This window comes from Ctenopharyngodon idella, chromosome 2 (assembly GCF_019924925.1).
Source record: "Ctenopharyngodon idella isolate HZGC_01 chromosome 2, HZGC01, whole genome shotgun sequence".
NCBI classification, from domain to species: Eukaryota; Metazoa; Chordata; class Actinopteri; order Cypriniformes; family Xenocyprididae; genus Ctenopharyngodon; species Ctenopharyngodon idella.
In genome coordinates, this window is record NC_067221.1 from 5,093,176 (window position 1) to 5,112,067 (window position 18,892).

Consider the following 18,892-nt stretch of genomic DNA (forward strand, 5'->3'; position numbering starts at 1 on the left):
TAGTGGTTTAATTATCAAGGTTGGTGGGCATTTTCACCTTGCTGTTCCTGAGGAAGCATAGAAAATGCAAAAGAGAAGAAACACTTTAGGTTCACATACCTCTATTCCAGATGTCTTGAGGTTGAGCTGCACGGTAATGAACTGCATTCTGAGTTGTGCAGGATTGCAGGGCAATTCACCAAATGAATCTTTAATGAGGACATTTTGCAGTGAATTAATGTATTAATAGCAAGTTATTTTTGTTCTTATCCGTGTACTTCTGTGCTCCATGTGTTCTGTGATAAATGCTTTCCTGTCTATGAAAAACGAAACCTTCTGACGCTTTTAGAAATAACCCATCTGTGGTATCACTCTGCTTCATGAAACATGCCCAGAATCCATCTTATTTGTTGTTATCTGAGAAAATTATTAGTAGTTTCAGCTAAAAACTCTTGATTCTTTTTCTGTGATAGGTTCTCACACCCTGCCTATTTAGATATACAGGTGCTGGTCATATAATTAGAATATCATGAAAAAGTTCATTTTTTTATTGTAAATTATTTTTAAAAATGAAACTTTCATATATTCTAGATTCCCTACATGTAAAGTAAAACATTTCAAAAGTTTTTTTTTTTTTTAATTTTGATGATTAGAGCGTACAGCTCATGAAAGTCCAAAATCCAGTATCTCAAAATATTAGAATATTTCCTAAGATCAATCAAAAAATGGATTTGCAAAACAGAAAAGTTCAAGTTCCTTAAAGTATGTTCATTTGTGCACTCAATACTTGGTCGGCAGCACATATTACAGCAAATGACTTGCTCCTAGCACAAATTACAGCATCAGTGAAGTGTGGCATGGAAGTGATCAGCCTGTGGCACTGCTGAGACACTATTGAGCCTTCAGATCATCTGTATATTGTTGGATCGACTGTTTCTCATCTTTCTCTTGAAAATATCCCATAGATTCAGGTCAGGCATATTGGCTGGCCAATAAAGCACAGTAATATCATGGTCAGCAAACCACTTGGAAGTGGTTTTTGCACTGTGGGCAGGTGCTAAAGTCCTGCTGGAAAAGGAAATCAGCATCTCCATAAAGCTTGTCAGCAGATGGAAGCATAAAGTGCTTCAAAATCTCCTGGAAGATGGCTGCATTGACTTTGCACTTGATAAAACACAATGGACCAACACCAGCAGATGTCACGGCCCCCCCAAATCATTATTGACTTCAGAAACTTCACACTAGACTTCAAGCAGCTTGGATTCTGTGCCTCTCCAGTCTTCCTTCAGACTCTGGGACCATGATTTCAACATGAAATGCAAAATTTACTTTTATCTGAAAAGAGGACTTTCGACCACTGTTCACTGTCCAGTTCTTTTTCTCCTTAGCCCAGGTAAGATGCTTCTGACGTTGTTTCTGTTTCAGAAGTGGCTTGGTAGTCCTTTTCCTGAAGATGTCTGAGTGTGGTGACTCCTGATGCGCTGACTCCGGCTTCATTCTACTCATTGTGAAGCTCTCCCAAGTATTTGAATCGGCTTTACTTGTCAGTATTCTCAAGCTTGCAGTCATCCCTGTTGCTTGTGCACCTTTGCCTACCCAATTTCTTCCTTCCAGTCAACTTTGCATTTAATATGCTTTGATATTTCACTCTGTAAATAGCCACCCCATTCAGTAATGACCTTCTGTGACTTACTCTCTTTGTGGAGGGTGTCAATGATTGTCTCCTGGACCATTGCCAAGTCAGCAGTCTTCCCCATTAGTGTGGTTTCAAAGAACAAGAGATACCCGGAATTTATACTGTAGGGATGGTCATTTAATGAAACTCAAATGTAAATATTCTAATATTTTGAGATACTGGATTTTGGACTTTCATTAGCTGTACGCTCTAATCAACAAATTAAAAAAAAAAAACTTTTGAAATGTTTTACTTTACATGTAGGGAATCTAGAATATATGAAAGTTTCATTTTTTAAAATAATTTACAATAAAAAAATGAACTTTTCATGATATTCTAATTATATGACCAGCACCTGTACAGTGCATTGCGTAATGTGCTCGATTCATTACGTAACTCAAGGACAGAGCGTGCATTCATAATCTAACTTTCTCTAAATCATTTTGAATCCCTCTTCTGCTCTAAGTGAATTTTGAAGCAATCACACTCTCTCTTTGTCTCTCTCATTCTAGTCTATTTCCTACATCAAGCTTTGCGAATGTAATTAAACCAAATTTAATCTAACAGGATATGCGCTGCAGCTCATGAATAATTAACCAGCCTCAAATCAAAAAGGTGGCTGTGGCTTGTTTATTTGCCAGCACATGTGGATTTATGCTGGTTTAAACACAGTCACACACACATATTGCAGGATTGAAGTGTACGATAAGCAGGGTTGACTTGCAGCTGCAGTGGTTTGAAACAACCTTTATTTTCTCCACTTTCATCGGATCAAATAAGGCATGTCAGGCCCACTAATAAATCCCGCACTTTGTACGTAACCCAGATTTCAAATAGAGTGATTTTCAAGGAGAACATTGCGGTTAACTTTTGTCTGTCTCAAAGTGCAACCTGAACTCTGTTTCCATTATTGACCTTGGGTTGTTGTAAGTCTGTCACATAACTTGGGAGTAAGTGGACTAGACACTGTGTTTACTCCCTGCCAACTCTGTCCCTGTTTGAAGGGCCTCTATGGACATCTCCAAAGCCAGCACTTTCATTTGCTCAGCAGAGGCAAACAAATAAGAGTCAATTCAGTCAAGAGTTTCTTCAAAAAAGAAGAGGATATACACATCAGGTCGCGCACACATCACCTCAAAACATACTGTCTTTATTCAAATTTACAAAAAAGAAAAGGAAAAAATACAACAGAATAAATACATTTTTAATACACGCCATCGTGAGATCTCAGTACCAACAGGGACCACTTGGGGCCACAACAATGCAGTCCAATGGGAAGGCAGAAACCAGGATGAATGCAGTAACTCCACACCCTGTTGACCCATGTAAATATATGCAATGATATGGGACGCGCTCGATTCTTTAAACTTACACCAGGTCACAACATTTTGAGGCTGTCTACACTGGACGAAGCGAAAGTTACGAATGCATTTGTACTGTTGTCGGAAGTAGCGCAAGCGCGTCGAGTATGTCAGAAATTGACTACTTGCACTGAGCCTTGTGACGCATATCCGGTTTGAAATAATACTGCTCAGTTATATTTTCAATGTGCTGTAATCACCTAGCCTCTTGAAATGAGAGTCCTCGGGATGATTTCAAATTCCGGACATATTTAGAGACAGGAGAAGAGATATTCTGATGATTATCTTGTACAGACTTTTCCAAACTCAACAGAAGTTTTAATCCAACATATGCCGTGATTCTTTCACCACAGGGTGTCAGCTCTAAATTAGCGTGAGCAGTGCTGCCAAGTCTGCGGTTTTCCCGCGGAATTGGTCTACTTTAACACTGTTGCCGCGGATTGAAGCAACCCCAAATAACATGATATTTAGCCCCTGGAATGTGAATTTTACCAGGGGAACCCTGCCAGAAATGCTGATTTTACCCCTCGGAATGCGATTGGGCTATTTTGAGAATGAACATTTTTTATTTGTATTAAATTATTTCACTACTCTGTCATTTTTCATTGACAATCATTTCACTGTATGCAATTCACACATTTACGCCAAAAATCTTAATATTCAAAGTAGGCTAGTCGCACTGTCACTGCGTTACTCTTTAAGATTAATTAAATATTTAACATCGTTAGGCAGTTACCTCACATTCATTCAACTATTTCAAACACTGGAATAAGAGCACCAACGCACACAAGCAATACGTACTGCTCTTACGAAAATTAACCATTCAATCTAAAAAACTATTGTTTAAAAATGACTATATGGCTGTCTTATAATGAACCCAAAATAGGTTGGAAATTAAAAATCAGACACATAATTACTAGAGGCAACAATAATAATCAAAAGGGGAACATTTATTAATAAGCAATTTAATAAATGTTGTTTAATTATTATTCATTACACTTATTAATAAACGTTGATTTATTAAACATGTTCATAGAAGTTCATTTCCAGCATACTTTTGGTTTAATTTAAGCAAGCAATACAGTAATTTTTAAACAATAGTTGAGTTCAATAAAACTACCCAGCAGGTTGGACAAACCTTTTTTCAACCCAACTTGGGTTGTTTTTAACCCAGCAGTGTAGTTACTACACTTTTACTATAGTAAAACCATGGTTCACTTTCGTAAAGGTGTTTGATTAATTATATGAAAGGTAAGTTGTACTGCTGTTTATTTGTCAGTTTGGCTTGTTTGAGCATGTCTTGTTGGCTCTTCGCTGCTTGTTTACAGTCAGAAAGCAGCTAATGCGCGATGCTAACGGTGCTAGCGGACTTACAGTGATCGTCAATCTGTTAACAGATTGTCAGGAGGGAATCTGCGATGCTTGTCAGTTTTAACTTGTATTTGTTTGCAGTAGTTCAACTGTAAATGTAAGATAAAATAGTCTAGCTATTGTAATAATGCATGTCACACATACACTTTTACTATAGTAAAACTATGGTTCGCTTTTGGGTGTTTATCAGTAAAATTCATTTAAAAATGTAAATTCAACAGGTATGAAATATGATCAGTAAGAGAAAAGCACTGTTAATGAGAAGACAAGCACTGGACTGTGGCAGGTTAGTGGGGAAATATTTATTTATTATCAAAGTCCCTTTAAGACAAGTCATTTCACTCGGCGGGAAATCTTTGAAACGCCTCTCGGGCATGCAGGTGCAGCTCCTATCTCTTTGAATGGGGAAACATCAAATTCTCCATAGCTGTTTGTCAAGCTTTCGATTAAATTTCATTTTTGAAATCACCAATGAAATCTGACAACAACTGTCTCATAAATTTCACATCCCAGCTGTTTCTAAACGCTCGAATCATGACAAAAAGCAATATTTTTAAGGCTTGATCAAGATAATGCGCATGCGCAGTCCTAAGTGCGCGTCTCTATAGGAAGCACACGTCTGACTGTTTCTAAAGGAACCGGTGCTTCTAACGGCCACTGCAGTGACACGATGACTTTACCAATCGGCGATTGGCTGTTATTTAGAAGGCGGGACTTATTCCGCCATATTGCGTGTTGCGCTTTCTTCCATTCAAAACAATACGATTGACGCGTCTTGTGTTATTCTATAGTCTTTGATATTATTCAGAATGCACATTTGGAAAGGAAATATATTGGTAAACATTTCAGGTTGAAGTTAATTCATGTTAATGCAGAGAATATGATTGTTTAAAAAACATTTGGCAGCCCTAAAACCTAGTAATAATCTGCATTTTCATGAGAAGCTCTCGGTATAGGTGCGCTGAACGCTGACCGGAAACTCCCAAACTGTAATAAGTAGAGCGTGGAAATAGTTGTACAAGTAGTCCATTTAACGTGCCATCAGTTTACAGTTGGTGTCCATCTGTAAACTCCCGCCGCATCCAGTGTAGACAGCATCACTGATTATAATGGATTGGCCTCTATTTGCTTTTGTCATGTCGCACCGCTCGCGTCCAGAGTAGACACTATGTTAGGGTAGTCCTGATCAAATAATCTCCAGGGGGATTTGTCATTCTGTAATTCTACTTATCATAATAAACATTTACATTAATATTTCATATAATTCTTATATGCTCATGTTTTTGACAGAGCATGATATTTGGGTGTGGGTTTGTACTGCATAAAGCCCCCTGGTATTGGTGCGCATGACTGTGCAGTGATACAGTGGTTCTGGTTCAGTCCAGTCACAGTGAGTCCTTGTGGCCAAAAACAGTGTGGTTAATCGGGATATCAATGCAGAGTGTGTGCTCACCCCAGAAAAAGGACTTTTAAATACATTTATTTGGACTTTTCGCATTCAATAATAAAAAAAATTAATTCCGTTTGGGAAGAGCGACACATCTGAATCCGACTTCGTACCGTAAATGGTAGGGTTTAATCTGCTTCAGTCAATCCAGTGTTTTCTGTTATATCCAGTGGATTTCGATGTGGCATTATATATAATATTCTCCTCTGTTTTCATTTTATTAATCTATAATTTTTTTGTTGCTTGAAGACTACAGTACTGTTGACACTTTTCACAATGGCATTCAGTGATATTTACATTTAAATGCATTTACATAGAACATTTTTTCATGTTTTTTTCTCCAATAAAAAAACAACAACACCATTTGTAATCTATTTTTGAACATCATGTATAAAAGTGCATTCTAGCTGAAGCAGACCTGTCAGCTCTCGTACTGTAAATCACCTTCACTTTTTAAATGTGGGATTTTTTTTGACAAGTAATGGTTGTTTGTGCATAAGTTTTGCACAATTTTAGCAACACTACATTTTAACTTTGTCATAAATTTTTTTTTTCTTGAGCAACTTTGTATACAATCTGTTCTTGGCAGAAATGTAAGTCATTTTGAACCCTGACAATGAGACATCTGCAAAGCAGAATTTCCAAGCAGGGTTTAAAATTGATGCGTGTTTGTTTTTGTGTGTATGTGTAAACACCAAGAATCTTTGTGGAGACACTTATTCAGGACTTTACTGTAATATTCAGTGCTTTCTTTTGAATAATTCAGTTCTTTCGCTTTCGTGAATGTATAAACAATTTCTGTACAAACATTAATTTTCCTACTCCCTCGTGTGTTGCCGTAACTTCATCTGCTATTCCGGCCTTGCATTTCTCCCCCTCTCCTTTGGTACCATTGTCTTGCTCGCTGCCACAAAAATCCGAGTTCAAATCTCTTACTTTCTCTGTCGTAATTAAATGTGATCTGGAATACAGTGAACTTTGCTTTTCGCTCACTGCCAAACACACTTAAGGAATGTTAAATGCTGGCTAAAGAAACACGGCTCTGGCTGTGCTCACACATCAGCTTTTCAGCACTTATTGCTTCAAATTGCATCAATCACTCTCTCCACTGCCTCTGCTCTCTCTGTTCATTTTTCCCTGTCTTCCCTTATTACCTTTCCTCTTCGTCTCTCCCTCCTTACCCTTCACTTTTCATTATTCCAGCTCTTGTTGCCTTTTAATCACTGTCCCACCCAACCCCTCTCCTTCTCGCTCTCTTTCTCTCAGACATTCGCCTGCTCCTCGTCTCCAGACTGCTCCTCCTTCTCTTTCCATTCCCTATCCTTGTGCTTTTTGCTGGCCTCTACATCCCTTTCTTTATCTTCATCATTCTCCTTCTCTCTTTCCCTAAAAAGCTGGGCTAATTTCTGGAATTGCGGGCCCCAATCCTCCAGACCTGCTCCCCACACCTCCTTCTCGGCGTCTTTGCTGCCTTCGCTGTCCAGGGAACTGAGGGACCCGGCGCGCGAGCCTGTGCCCTCCAGCCCGTACACCTGCACCGAGTCGTACGGCGGCTGCGAGGGGTCAAAGGTCACCTGCGCCAGACGTAGACGCAGGAACTCGCCGACCCTCAGGGCGAGAGAGTGAGCACCACCTCTTCCTGATGCCTCAGGTGCTGAGGGCCACGCTCCGCCATAACCCAGGATGCCCCCAAAAGCCCCCCGGCCTTGGCCAGGGTACGGAAGCAGTTGGGGTGTCATATCCCTCCTGCCCAGCGGGTATCCGGTTATGCCTACGCGTTCGTGCCAGTCTCCTATGAACCCGCCACCCTCTGGATACATCCCGGTGCTCAGCGGAATGCTGGCCTCTCTCTCGGGCCTGCCCACCACAAATCCGCTGCCCATCTCCAGCCCGCCCCGTCCCAGAGTCCCCGGGTAGTCCCTCTGCTGCTCCCCCTGCAGGATGGTGGCGTAATTGCCGCTGACCGACTGCATTTCTGTGCTTCCGTTAGCTGCGTCAGCCATCCCAGGGTGGTTGGGCTCGGCAGGCCCTGCGCCGCTCCTACTTAGGGAAAGACTGCCCCGCGAGGAGTGCCGTCCAGCTCGGGGGAGCGTGGCGGAGTCGCACACCCACCCTCCGGTGGTGCCCGGCCCAGCGACCGAACCGGAACGGGTCAATACCAGCTCTCGTTCGCGGGGGGCTGTGTCTGGCTGGACCTGTATGGGACGGGGAGGAGCAGGAGGGTTAGAGCGGGAGGTAAGAATGAGTTTATTCTTCTGTTATTCAACAGAGGGATGTGTGAGGAGAGAGGGAAGAGAAAGCAGAGAGATAATTCAGACACAATGAGCAGGTGAAAACAGAGAAAAATGTGATAACAGTGAAGTGAGACAGTAAGTTATTAGCGAGTAGAGGGAGGAAGTGACAAAGTTAGACAGATGGAGAAGAGAAAATGGTTGACAATAGCTGAAACGGGTTAATTGAGCTCTAAAAAGAGCTAACACTGCACTGTGAGATGAGGATGAGGAGAAAGAGAGACAGTGAGAGACAACATGTGAAAACACACCTTCATCATCAACCTGTTTGGCACTTACAACAAGAAACAAGGAAAAACTAGCCCTCCAGTTAACTAAGGATGTGCAAAACAACATATTTTCACACATTGGATGTATCCTAACTTTTAATAAAACTAAAATTAGTCTTTTTCAGTGGGAAAGTATGTCTACATTTTGCGTATGTGTGTAAAATCAGACATTAAAATTCACTGGTTGGGCTCTTAAGATGTGCAACGGTATACAAATAATGCACACCACGTTTTGAATTCACGCCTTTCAGTCGCAGCTGAATCTGTGGCTGACAACTGTCCCAGAGCAACACACATTATGAAATATATATTAATATTAATTTCACAGTTGTTTCCAAGTCTCCGGTTCAATTAATGTTTATTAGACATATTACATTAATACTGATTCGATGCTGTCGGAGTGTGACTGAGAAGTGCGTCTATGAATTAGAATTAGCCATACAGTTTATTTTTTCTTAGGCGTTGTGTTCATGTTCAGTTTGCTAAAGCTGTTTAACTTATCCAGCCTTAAGAAGTGAGTTGTTTTCTAATTGTCTTGTCAGTATTTTTGTTTGTTTAAAAGTCCATTAATTATTAAACAATAATGTATTATTTAAAGACCCCTGGAGAATGAAATTTGCCAATCTCCATTTGATTCTACTCCAAATATTGGATATTAAAGCAGCTTTGTGGTTTTGAACATGATGATTCTGGACTTCTTACTTAAAGGGTTCACCCAAAAATGAAATTTCTGTCATTAATTACTCACCCTCATGTCGTTCCAAACCCATAAGACTTTCGTTCATCTTCAGAACACAAATGAAGATCTTTATGATGAAATCTGAGAGATTTCTGTCCCTCCATTGACAGCTACGCAACTACCGCTTTGACGCTTCAAAAAGTTTATAAAGAGATCGTAAAACTAATCCTTCAATTCAAATTTTCTAAAGAGACATGATCGCTTTATATAACGAACAGATTTAATTTAGGCTTTTATTCACATATAAACATTGATCAGCGAACATAAGCTGAACCGAACCTGCTTGACGCATGAGAACAGATCTCTTCCGGAAGCTGAAACGTGCTGCGTAACACACGAGAATGAACCTCATTGGTTCTTGCTGAAGCTCAAATGTGATGCGTAACACGAGAATGAACCTTTTGTTCTGTTTACCACAACCTGATGTGAATGTTTATATGTGAATAAAAGCCTAAATTCAATCTGTTCATCATATAAAGTGATCGAGTCTCTTTAGAAAATTTGGACTAAATTGCTCGATTCATATGGATTAGTTTTACGATCTCTTTATGACATTTTTGAAGTGTCAAAGTGGTAGTTGTGTAGCTGCCTATAGAGGGACAGAAATCTCTCAGATTTCATCAAAAATATCTTCATTTGTGTTCTGAAGATGAACAAAAGTCTTACAGGTTTGGAACGACATGAGGGTGAGTATATGATGACAGAATTTTCATTTTTGGGTGAACTAACCCTTTAAATAATTAAGATAGAAATATGTTGCTTTACCCAATCCAGATCCTGGCTTTGACTCTGACTCTGCTGGGCATCACTGCTTGCGTCATCCTTTGAGTCATTTTTCCTTGGCGTTCCTCCCTCAGATGTGGTAGCTCCGTCCTGAGATGCTGTCCCTTCTTTAGAGCCGTGACCAGCCTCTGCTGTTGGCACGTAAATGGCTCCAGGCTCCAGAGGGCCGACCACAGCTGCCTGGTTTTGAATGACTAGAGAGTGGTCTGGTTGATTCCCAGGAAAGCGGTAAGCCAGCTCGGATAAGCCGGGCTCGTACGGGCCCTGTGAGCGACGCAGCACTGGGAGGGTGTGGCTGCTGTAGCAGAACCGCCCGTATAGAGGGGCTGCTTGACTGGTGTACTGCCCAGGGTCAATCGCTCCAGCCTGAGCCCAGCTGCTATACGTACGAGCCTTGTCCTGACTGTGTTGGGAATAACGTCTGAGGGAACACAGAATATATTATCAGTGGAAGTCTTATGCAGGCTGGCAAATAAAAAAAAAAAAAATCAAAAGCAAAGGGAAATAAAATAACAGGCAGCACCATAAAAGTAGTCCATACGACTTGAACATTAGCTTTGTATGAGGAGCAGACTGAATTATAAAAGGCTGTTATTCTGCCATAGCTTTCAAATCTCATTCATGCTTACACACACATCTGGTACACCTTAAAGTAGTGACTTCAGTAAAAATAAATTTGAAAATGCAAAAGCTGGTTTAATTTTATGTGTTTGTCGAGTTTGTGTGCAACCTCAAGAGAGGTGATGTGATAATTGCGATAAAGTCATAGGTGTTTGAGATGGTGGCTGTCTTCTTCTGCTTTTGTGTGCCTTTGACTTAAGTTTAAAACTGATTCTTTAGTTCATTAAAATATAACCATTGTGAGAGTTAAACATTAAAATTAGCAATTCATTGTAACATTTCAACATTAAAATAAAGAATGATCAACTCAATCCTTTTTCATCATAGACAATTGAATTCTTACAATCTAAAGAAGCATTTGAATCTCCAGTAGTCCTGACTAAAACGGCCATGATTTATTAAAATAGTGACTACAAATAAGATGGATTTTGGAGAAGATTTGAAGCAGTACCAATGCATGATTTGAAGAAAAAAAATGTAATTGCAATTTTTCTTAAAATTTATCCGGGGTTAACAATTAATCCTGTATTCATAAACTGACATTTCACATTGTACAAACCCTGGGTTAACGTTCTTATTTACATATTTGCGGTGTCAGGGTCATTAGGGCTTTTCACACTGTGCTTAATCCCGGGTTATCATCGTTCTAAACACCACTTTTAATTGTTAACCCCGGGTAAATTATAAGCACTGTGAAACGTGAAGCAAGATAACCCAGGATTCCATTTATCCGGGGTTTAGAGTAACCCAGGGTTAACTATTTCAAGTGTGAAAAGCCCTATTGATTGGATAAACACAGAATGTGACCTGTTTACATCAAAAGAGTTGATGTAACAGAAGTAGCCAATGTAATCTTTCATCAGATTACACACTCACATGTTCCTGCTGTCCAGGGTGCGGTAGCCCCTGCGTGCGTTATGTGGGGCGCTCTGCAGCGCTGTGATGTCGAATGCAGCCGTGTCGGCCTCACCCCCTCCTTCATCATCATACGTGATGATGTTCTCTCTTACATCATCCTCCTCTAAAGGCGAGAGCGAGTCCCTTTTCTGCCTCCGCAGGGACAGAGACAAAGCACTGACAGCTAGAGAGAGAAGGAAGAAAGACAGAGGGAAAGAAAACAGTGAGAGATGAAGAGAAAAAGAGTGAGTGTTTTATGATTCCATTTATAAAAAAGGAGGACGTGTGTGTTGTGCTGGGTGACAAATTTTTGCAATAAAATTGCAGGGTGCTACAGAAAAACTAACACTTACACAGACTGATGCCCCATAATTACATTTATTACACAGCTCTGGGGAATACTCGAATCTGATTGGTCAATCACTGCATCCAGTGGTCTGATATTTTTTAATATTCACCATCATCCAAGACAATGCAGTTTATCAGACCACTCATCCAGGGGACTGAATTTGGCAATACTTTCACATCTTTCACACCACACCATGCCTTTTCATTTCACTCATGATCATTTCATACAAAAATATTGACAGTGTTGACAATGACCTCAGAGGACTTTAGTATTGATATTACTATAATATTGTCACAGTGTTCCTCTTTTAGCAAGACCTATTGTTTTACACACTGTAGTGGACTATTGGTAAGTGGAATATATGTAACTATTGTATAAGTGGAAGCTTTAAGATACTAAGTGTTTTTTTTAGTATTATTTATATACTATTATAGAATGTATTAATATTTTGAATTAGCTTTTGTTTTTTCAGTTTTCATTAGTTTTAGTAACTTTGTGCGTTTAAAAAAAAATATATATATATATATATAAATATTTCAATTCAGCTTTAATTCAGTTTTAGTTTTAGTAATTTTAGTACTTCAACTAAAACTTATATTATAGTTACCAAGACAACATTTCTAATTAGTGTTGAAGGTTTTTACGTTAAAGTTTTATGTTAAACTTCTAATATTTATATATGTTTTTTTTTTAATTAATGAAAATTATTTTTAATAGCTTTGATTTTAGTTTTATTTATCAATAACAATACTGATACAGATAAAATAATTTCATCTCAAATCTGCTCTGCGTCTTGGTCCCAATGACCCTGTTTATTTTGCAAAAATGACCATCTGACTGTATATTGTCCCTTACTATATGGAAGTTAAAGGTGCAATAGGGGATTCTCTACAGAAACATTTTTTGTTACACTGGTTGAAAGTCTCCTCATATCCTGATAGCAATCACTATGTTAAATGGTCTAAATGTATATATATATATATATATATATATATATATATATATATATCTCGTCTGTGGAAGGCGTAGGACCATAAAATGTTCATCCAATCTTTATATTCGGTCCTAATGAAATAATACGATATCCTACCTGCCTGTCAACGTATGTTTTTATATACCCTCACACACCCTGTTCATGCAGACATCATACAACATCAGCGCGTTTCATGCTATGCAGAGTTTATGTAGACAGACGTCAGTCGGGGAACACCGCAAACAAACAGCAGCACCTTTTACATTTCCAACCGAATCAAAACAACAAGCTTATGCTGCGTTCACGCCATAACTACCAATGGCAACCTGTGACATTCTAACCGGAGCTGTTCACATTCTCAGACTTGGAATTATGTTTTTCCATGTCAGCAGTATCAACACCGAAATGAATCTGCAGCAGTGTGTGTGTGTGTTCATGTGTTTTGGAGAAAGCGTGGCTTTGGATGGCGATTTGCGGGGAGGGTGGGATTATATACTTTCAATGCTAGCAGGCTAACGTTAGCATTTTCCAGATCTCCTACTGCACCTTTAACACTAAACTTACCCAAAAGAGTGGCCACACAGGCTAAAATGGCTAGCAGGGCGGCAGTGCTGAGTCCAGGGGAGGGCAAAGAGGAGTGCTGGGGCAAACAAACCGTCTCTCTGTCCCACTCCGCCTCACTTTGCTTCTCTTTCTCTCCGGCCCGGGCTCCTCCTCTCAGACAGGGACATACGGACACTGTGACTGTCCCGGTGCTGGTCAAACCAGAGACCCCGTCCCTCAGGACCAGTGGGACGTAGAGTGTGAGGGAGGAAGAAGTAGAGCGAGACAGTGTCTGCAAAGGTGACGCCAACACCAAACTAGCAGTGGGGCCTAGAAAATGAAAGTAATAGTAAAGAAATGTTGATACACAGGAAAAAGGGGGGCTTTTAGATCAAACTGAGCTCGATGGAACTTTAATTTAATTGAACTCAATCGAGTGCAGTTTAATTCCATTGCTGCTCGTATAACATTTGTACAGACCAGTGAGTCCAAATGCAGCATAAATGCCAGAGCACATTTTGTCTGTGTGTGCCGGGAGAAGATAGATGTGGCAGAGAAGCAAAAGCAAACAATGGGGAAAACAAAGGAGCGGGGTACAAAGCAGCCACACATTGTGGTTGCAGACACAGACTAACGGATCAAGAGAGACGCTGATGCACACGGCTGGATGGGAGAAACAAATTGTGGAAGAAACTGCAGACCTCCACTCTCCCTGACGCTGAAGTTGAGGGCAGCGTTGGAGTCCGGAGGGATGTTGAAATGGACGGTGCTGTCATTTCCTCCCTCGTCTCTATCAATCGCTCGCAACACCTGCACCACCTGAGAAAATGAGATAGGAGAAAGATGGAGAGAGAGAAACAAAATAAGGGGCAGAGCCAAACGGTAGAAAGGAGAAGAGAGCGAAAGAATAATGGAGAGAGGAAAGATTCATTAAAAAAAAAAAAAAACAACCTGATGCACATTTTAATCTCAGATATCAGCATTAACCTCGCCAGCACCTTTGCAAATAGGTGACTTGAGACTGATTAGCCCACACTGTGCAGTCAAACAATAATTAACTCTGACCAAGTAGCGAGCCTTGGGGAACACCCAAACATAGACGCAGCTTTAGCATGTTCTCCAAAAATGAGGCGCTGACTCCAGAGATCCACTTAAACTAGAAATAATCACTCGATGGGCCTCTTTTTGCAAAGCTCCCCCCACACATTAGGGAAAAAGTTCAAACAAAAATGAGCCGTGTGATGCAGATCAGAGCTGCGGGTTAGGCGGTTATGCTGAGGCATGAAAAAGGGTGTTTTTTTTCTGTGATTTCAGTACTGCAATGAGATAATGTCAAGTCACATTAGTAGTTTTCGGAGTCTTGAGGGTCACCAAACTTTCCAGTAGGAAGTTATGCAAGCTTCCAGTTGAATAAGCAAGCAGACATTTAGTAAAAGCTTTTATCCAAATTAAATTACACTGTGTCCTAACAAGATAAATCGACAATGCGATTGCTTCTATCTCAGTCAGAGTTTTTGTCATAACCAGTTTCAATCATGACAAGACAACCAAGACAACAGTTTGTTGGTCGTTCGGTTGATACTATATGTCTGATGCATTGCGTCAGATAGCCCGCGCTCACACCGAAACAGTGCAAAAGAAGAAGTTAAAGCTTGACTGGAAGATTAGAGTAATGGCTGCTGAAAATTTAGCTTTGCCATTTTTTCAAAAAGTTTGCTTGTGATTTTTGGCCAAATGGGTAAGAAGTTATAAGCAAAATAGAGCCATTTTTCATATCTCCTGACCACTAGGTGGCACTGCGCCGTGTTTTGACAAAAAAGCGCTGTGGAGATACAGCCTCACATCCATTTTGGTGTGCTCTTCTTCGAATTGTTTTGTGCGTTATTTGAGAACGGTTTGAAAAAAAAAACTTGAATTCTATAGCTTTTTGTCAGCATGGTCTGAAGATGATCTGGTTAAATTTTCATGAAAATTGGAGCAATGGTCTAGGAGGAATTCGAAAAAATGGCAGAAATTTTTTTATGATGTAAAATTATGAACAAGCGGAAGAAGAATAATACCAAGTGAGTCCTGAAAAGTGAAGCCAAAGCGTCTCGATCGCCCCCAGGTGGCTGGATGCAGTATAGGTCATAAACTCCGCCCTCTCCATGTAATGTAATGGAACTTAAGACAAACTAAACAATCAAATTACACATCAAATATTTTTTTTCCAAAGATGGTTTCTGTCATTTTAGGCAGTTTTTATCATGCTGATGTTAGTTCAAGTGTTCGTTCTTTAAATAAGTTTGGTTTTAGTTTATTTGATGATATAAAAATAATCAATCAGTTTTGACGTCATGACTGACAGCTGAGATTGACAGCTTCTCTGAGCAAAATTGTCACTGAAACACCAACAGACTTTTCCATCTTTTTTTTTTACAGTGTATGGCGCTTACGCACTTTTGGTGCTTGGCCCCTAAAAAAAAAAAAACATGCCGTGTGATGAAGCATCACAGAAAACATTAAAATATCAGCTATTTGGTCTTAGTTTTACGCTCTTTGGCTGCAGCACACTGCGAGTCTGAAAAAGTGCCTACCTCACCTTTTAAAAACATGAATTATTGTTTTAGTCCGGGATGTCAAACTTGCATGTAAGCACAGCCAATGTTGTTCCAGGACCAACAAGGTTGATAATAACGTTGATCCAGGAACTACTTGGCGAAATCACAATAAGTTTTACACTGACCACAAGCTGCAAAGACAGCAGAATGATGAAGACAGGAGAAAGGACACAAGCTGTGACAGTTTAACAGATGCACACCATCCAATTAAGAATTTAAGAAAAAAAACAGGAGTCAGGCAAAAGAAAAGAAAAAGTATAAAATCATGGAAAGACAGGCACTCGAAATGAATGAGAGGCAAAATGGATGAAAGCCAACAGACCAAAAGATGAGGAGATTATAATGTATATCTATAGAGAGGAGATGAGAAAGCGTGACGCATCCTCTAAATGGGAACAGCAGTGATTCAGCTGCAGGGTAACGGCAGAACTAATCAATCAGCGTGCAGGCTGTATAAATGGACACACTCACAGATGTGCACAAAAAAAAGGAGAGCATACAAAAAAAAAAAAACTTCATGCACCACCAAATCTATATAAACACAAAGAACGTGAGTCAGTGAGTCTAAAGACCTGAAGTCTTGAGAAAAGGTAATTAATCACACATAATTCATCTGTGACAATTGCCTAATTGCAGAGCTTAACAAAAGGACTCTCATTAGAGAACTTCCTGCGCTTTCACATTTCGGTGGAGTAAAGAATTATAAAAAGTCAATGGAGACAGGTATGACCTTCCTTGCACCCATAATAACACGTGGCTTGTCCTCTCACCTGTCCAGTGGAGGCCGAGTCACACATGGCCGTGTTGTACTGCCTGTCCAGCTCTGGAGCATTGTCGTTTAAATCCAGTGTTTCTATGGCAACCACCACTCTGGACACCTGGCTGGGGTTATCTGAGGTAAGTGAGAGAGCAAAGAAAGCAAGTCACCAAAAATACACACGCACGACACAGCTGGAGTGGCTTCTTGAGGTGTGCTCGCCATGAGCCTCGGCCACTGAAGGTGAATTGTTCTCTTGTAAAGTTTATCACACATTTCCATGTGCATGTCCACTTTTTTGAGAAATCATATGCTGAATGGCGACTCGTGCTCTTTTCCAAACCTTAGTAAGCTGCCTACGGAGGCAATATTTTAAGGCATTGAATTGAAAAAGGTGGCAGCATCACACGTATCCTTTGCAGACAATGTAATTTCATAATGCATTGCGGCAAACTTTGAAAAATTAAAAATTAGTGCTGTCAAAATTAGCGTGTCAATGCATGCGATTAATTTTTTCAGTTTAATGCATTAAAATATTTTAAAAAGCATGTTTTTTCCATCATAATTTGTCTAGCATTACATTATATGATCATGCTCTTATTCTCGCAAACGCTTTGAAACCATTCAAGCGCCACAAGACAAACGAGAATGCGCTGTCTGTGAATGTTGTGTCATGTGACACACACACGACTCTTGTGCACAGAAAGACGCGTGCGAGTTCTCTTTTGCGCATGAACAAACAACAAAGAGCAGTCTTAAATGAGTTAAATAACGTCTTAAATGAACTTAAAGGTGCAGTGTGTAAATTTTAGCGGCATCTAGCGGTGAGGTTGCGAATTGCAACCAATGGAGCTCACCCCTCCCTTTCGAAGCACATAGAGAAGCTACGGTGCCTGACACAGGACACAGATGTTGTCGTCTGAGACAGCAGAGAGTAGCCAGTCAAGCAATGAGGTTTCTTCTTACTTCTAACAAAGAACGATCTCTGCTTCTAATAAACCATGTGACTTAGGGCTGGACGATTAATCGAAAAGTAATTGAAACCGAAATTCAGAACCTCTAACTGATGTAATTTTCCCATGTCGGTTATTTTCGTTTTTTTAATCCTGTTAATACTTCCCCCTTAAAAACATATTACCGCATGTGTAGCCACGTGACTCCGCCTGTCCAGTGAATGGCATGGAAGCAACACGGAGGTGAACACACAGAGACGGCACATGAGCGGTGGGTGAGCCTTGTGTCTTCACAAACTTTGTCAGTTGTATCTGTTTACGGTGTGGCAGTTTGGACATTCAAGCGATTAGACGATCGGATGTGTATTATTATATTGAGCGACCATGCTCGTGCAACTGAATTGTGACACAAACACTCATACATACAGTATCTGCACAAAACATGAAGATCGCGCGCACAGAGAGGAATGCAGAAACTAGTTGTCAGTGCTGTCCTGTGATTTATCACTAAAGTAGCTTAGAAACTCAAAAGTTATTATAGCATATATTTTTATACTTTTGAAGTAACTATTTACAACCCACAGCTTCACAATTAATAGCGTGATTGTATGACTAATAATTTATCTTTATCTGATTTACAACGAGCAGAAATCTATAAGAAATGATAGGAACCATAGATAAAATCACTGCTGAAAGTGAGCTGAGATGTCAGATCACTCTTTCAATAGGAAAAAATATTCCAGCTTTAATAATCATGCATATTTACAGTATAAAGTGAACTTGTAAGTGAACTATGAGGGCAAAAAAACAAAAACAAAATAATCGTTCATTAAACGTAATCGAGGTAAAATGTTCAATTAATCGAGGTTTTGATTTTAGGTCATAATCGTCCAGCCCTAATATGACTACTACTACTTCTTCTTCATGTGTATTCAACGTAGTGATGATGCAAGCTGCCTCTGAAAACACCAACAAAGAAGAAGAACAGCAACATCATGGCTAAACGCGTTATGTAGAGCAGCTTGTCCATTTAGGGCTACTGTAGAAACATGTCGGCGCAAAATGGCGTCTTAACATGTAAGGGGTTCTGAACCGTTAAGGGGATAACGGTTCATTATGTAAGGTCTTTATACACCACTGAAAACATAGTTATGTATATTATATTGCATTTCTGTCAATAGTTCCTCCTAAAATGTACACACTGCACTTGCAGAGTTGTGAGTAAATGAGATGCGCGTCAGATTCGCATCATGTACAGCAGCGGCAGCTCTTAAAATGACAGCA

General features: G+C 40.0%; 1 protein-coding gene across 2 annotated transcripts in view; it reads right to left on the reverse strand.

Moving 5' to 3' along the window:
* Positions 1-2,788: 2,788 nt before the first annotated feature.
* The window catches only part of LOC127502098 (uncharacterized), a 176,448-nt gene continuing 160,344 nt past the window's right edge, over positions 2,789-18,892 (reverse strand). For both annotated transcript variants that reach the window (XM_051874656.1, XM_051874664.1), the window contains 6 exons: positions 16,669-16,790; positions 14,000-14,117; positions 13,320-13,628; positions 11,413-11,617; positions 9,898-10,336; positions 2,789-8,028 (listed from right to left, as the gene is read on the reverse strand). In XM_051874656.1, the coding sequence (XP_051730616.1) occupies positions 7,096-8,028; positions 9,898-10,336; positions 11,413-11,617; positions 13,320-13,628; positions 14,000-14,117; positions 16,669-16,790 (2,126 nt within the window). In that variant the 3' untranslated portion in view covers positions 2,789-7,095. The remainder of the gene's footprint in view (positions 8,029-9,897; positions 10,337-11,412; positions 11,618-13,319; positions 13,629-13,999; positions 14,118-16,668; positions 16,791-18,892) is intronic.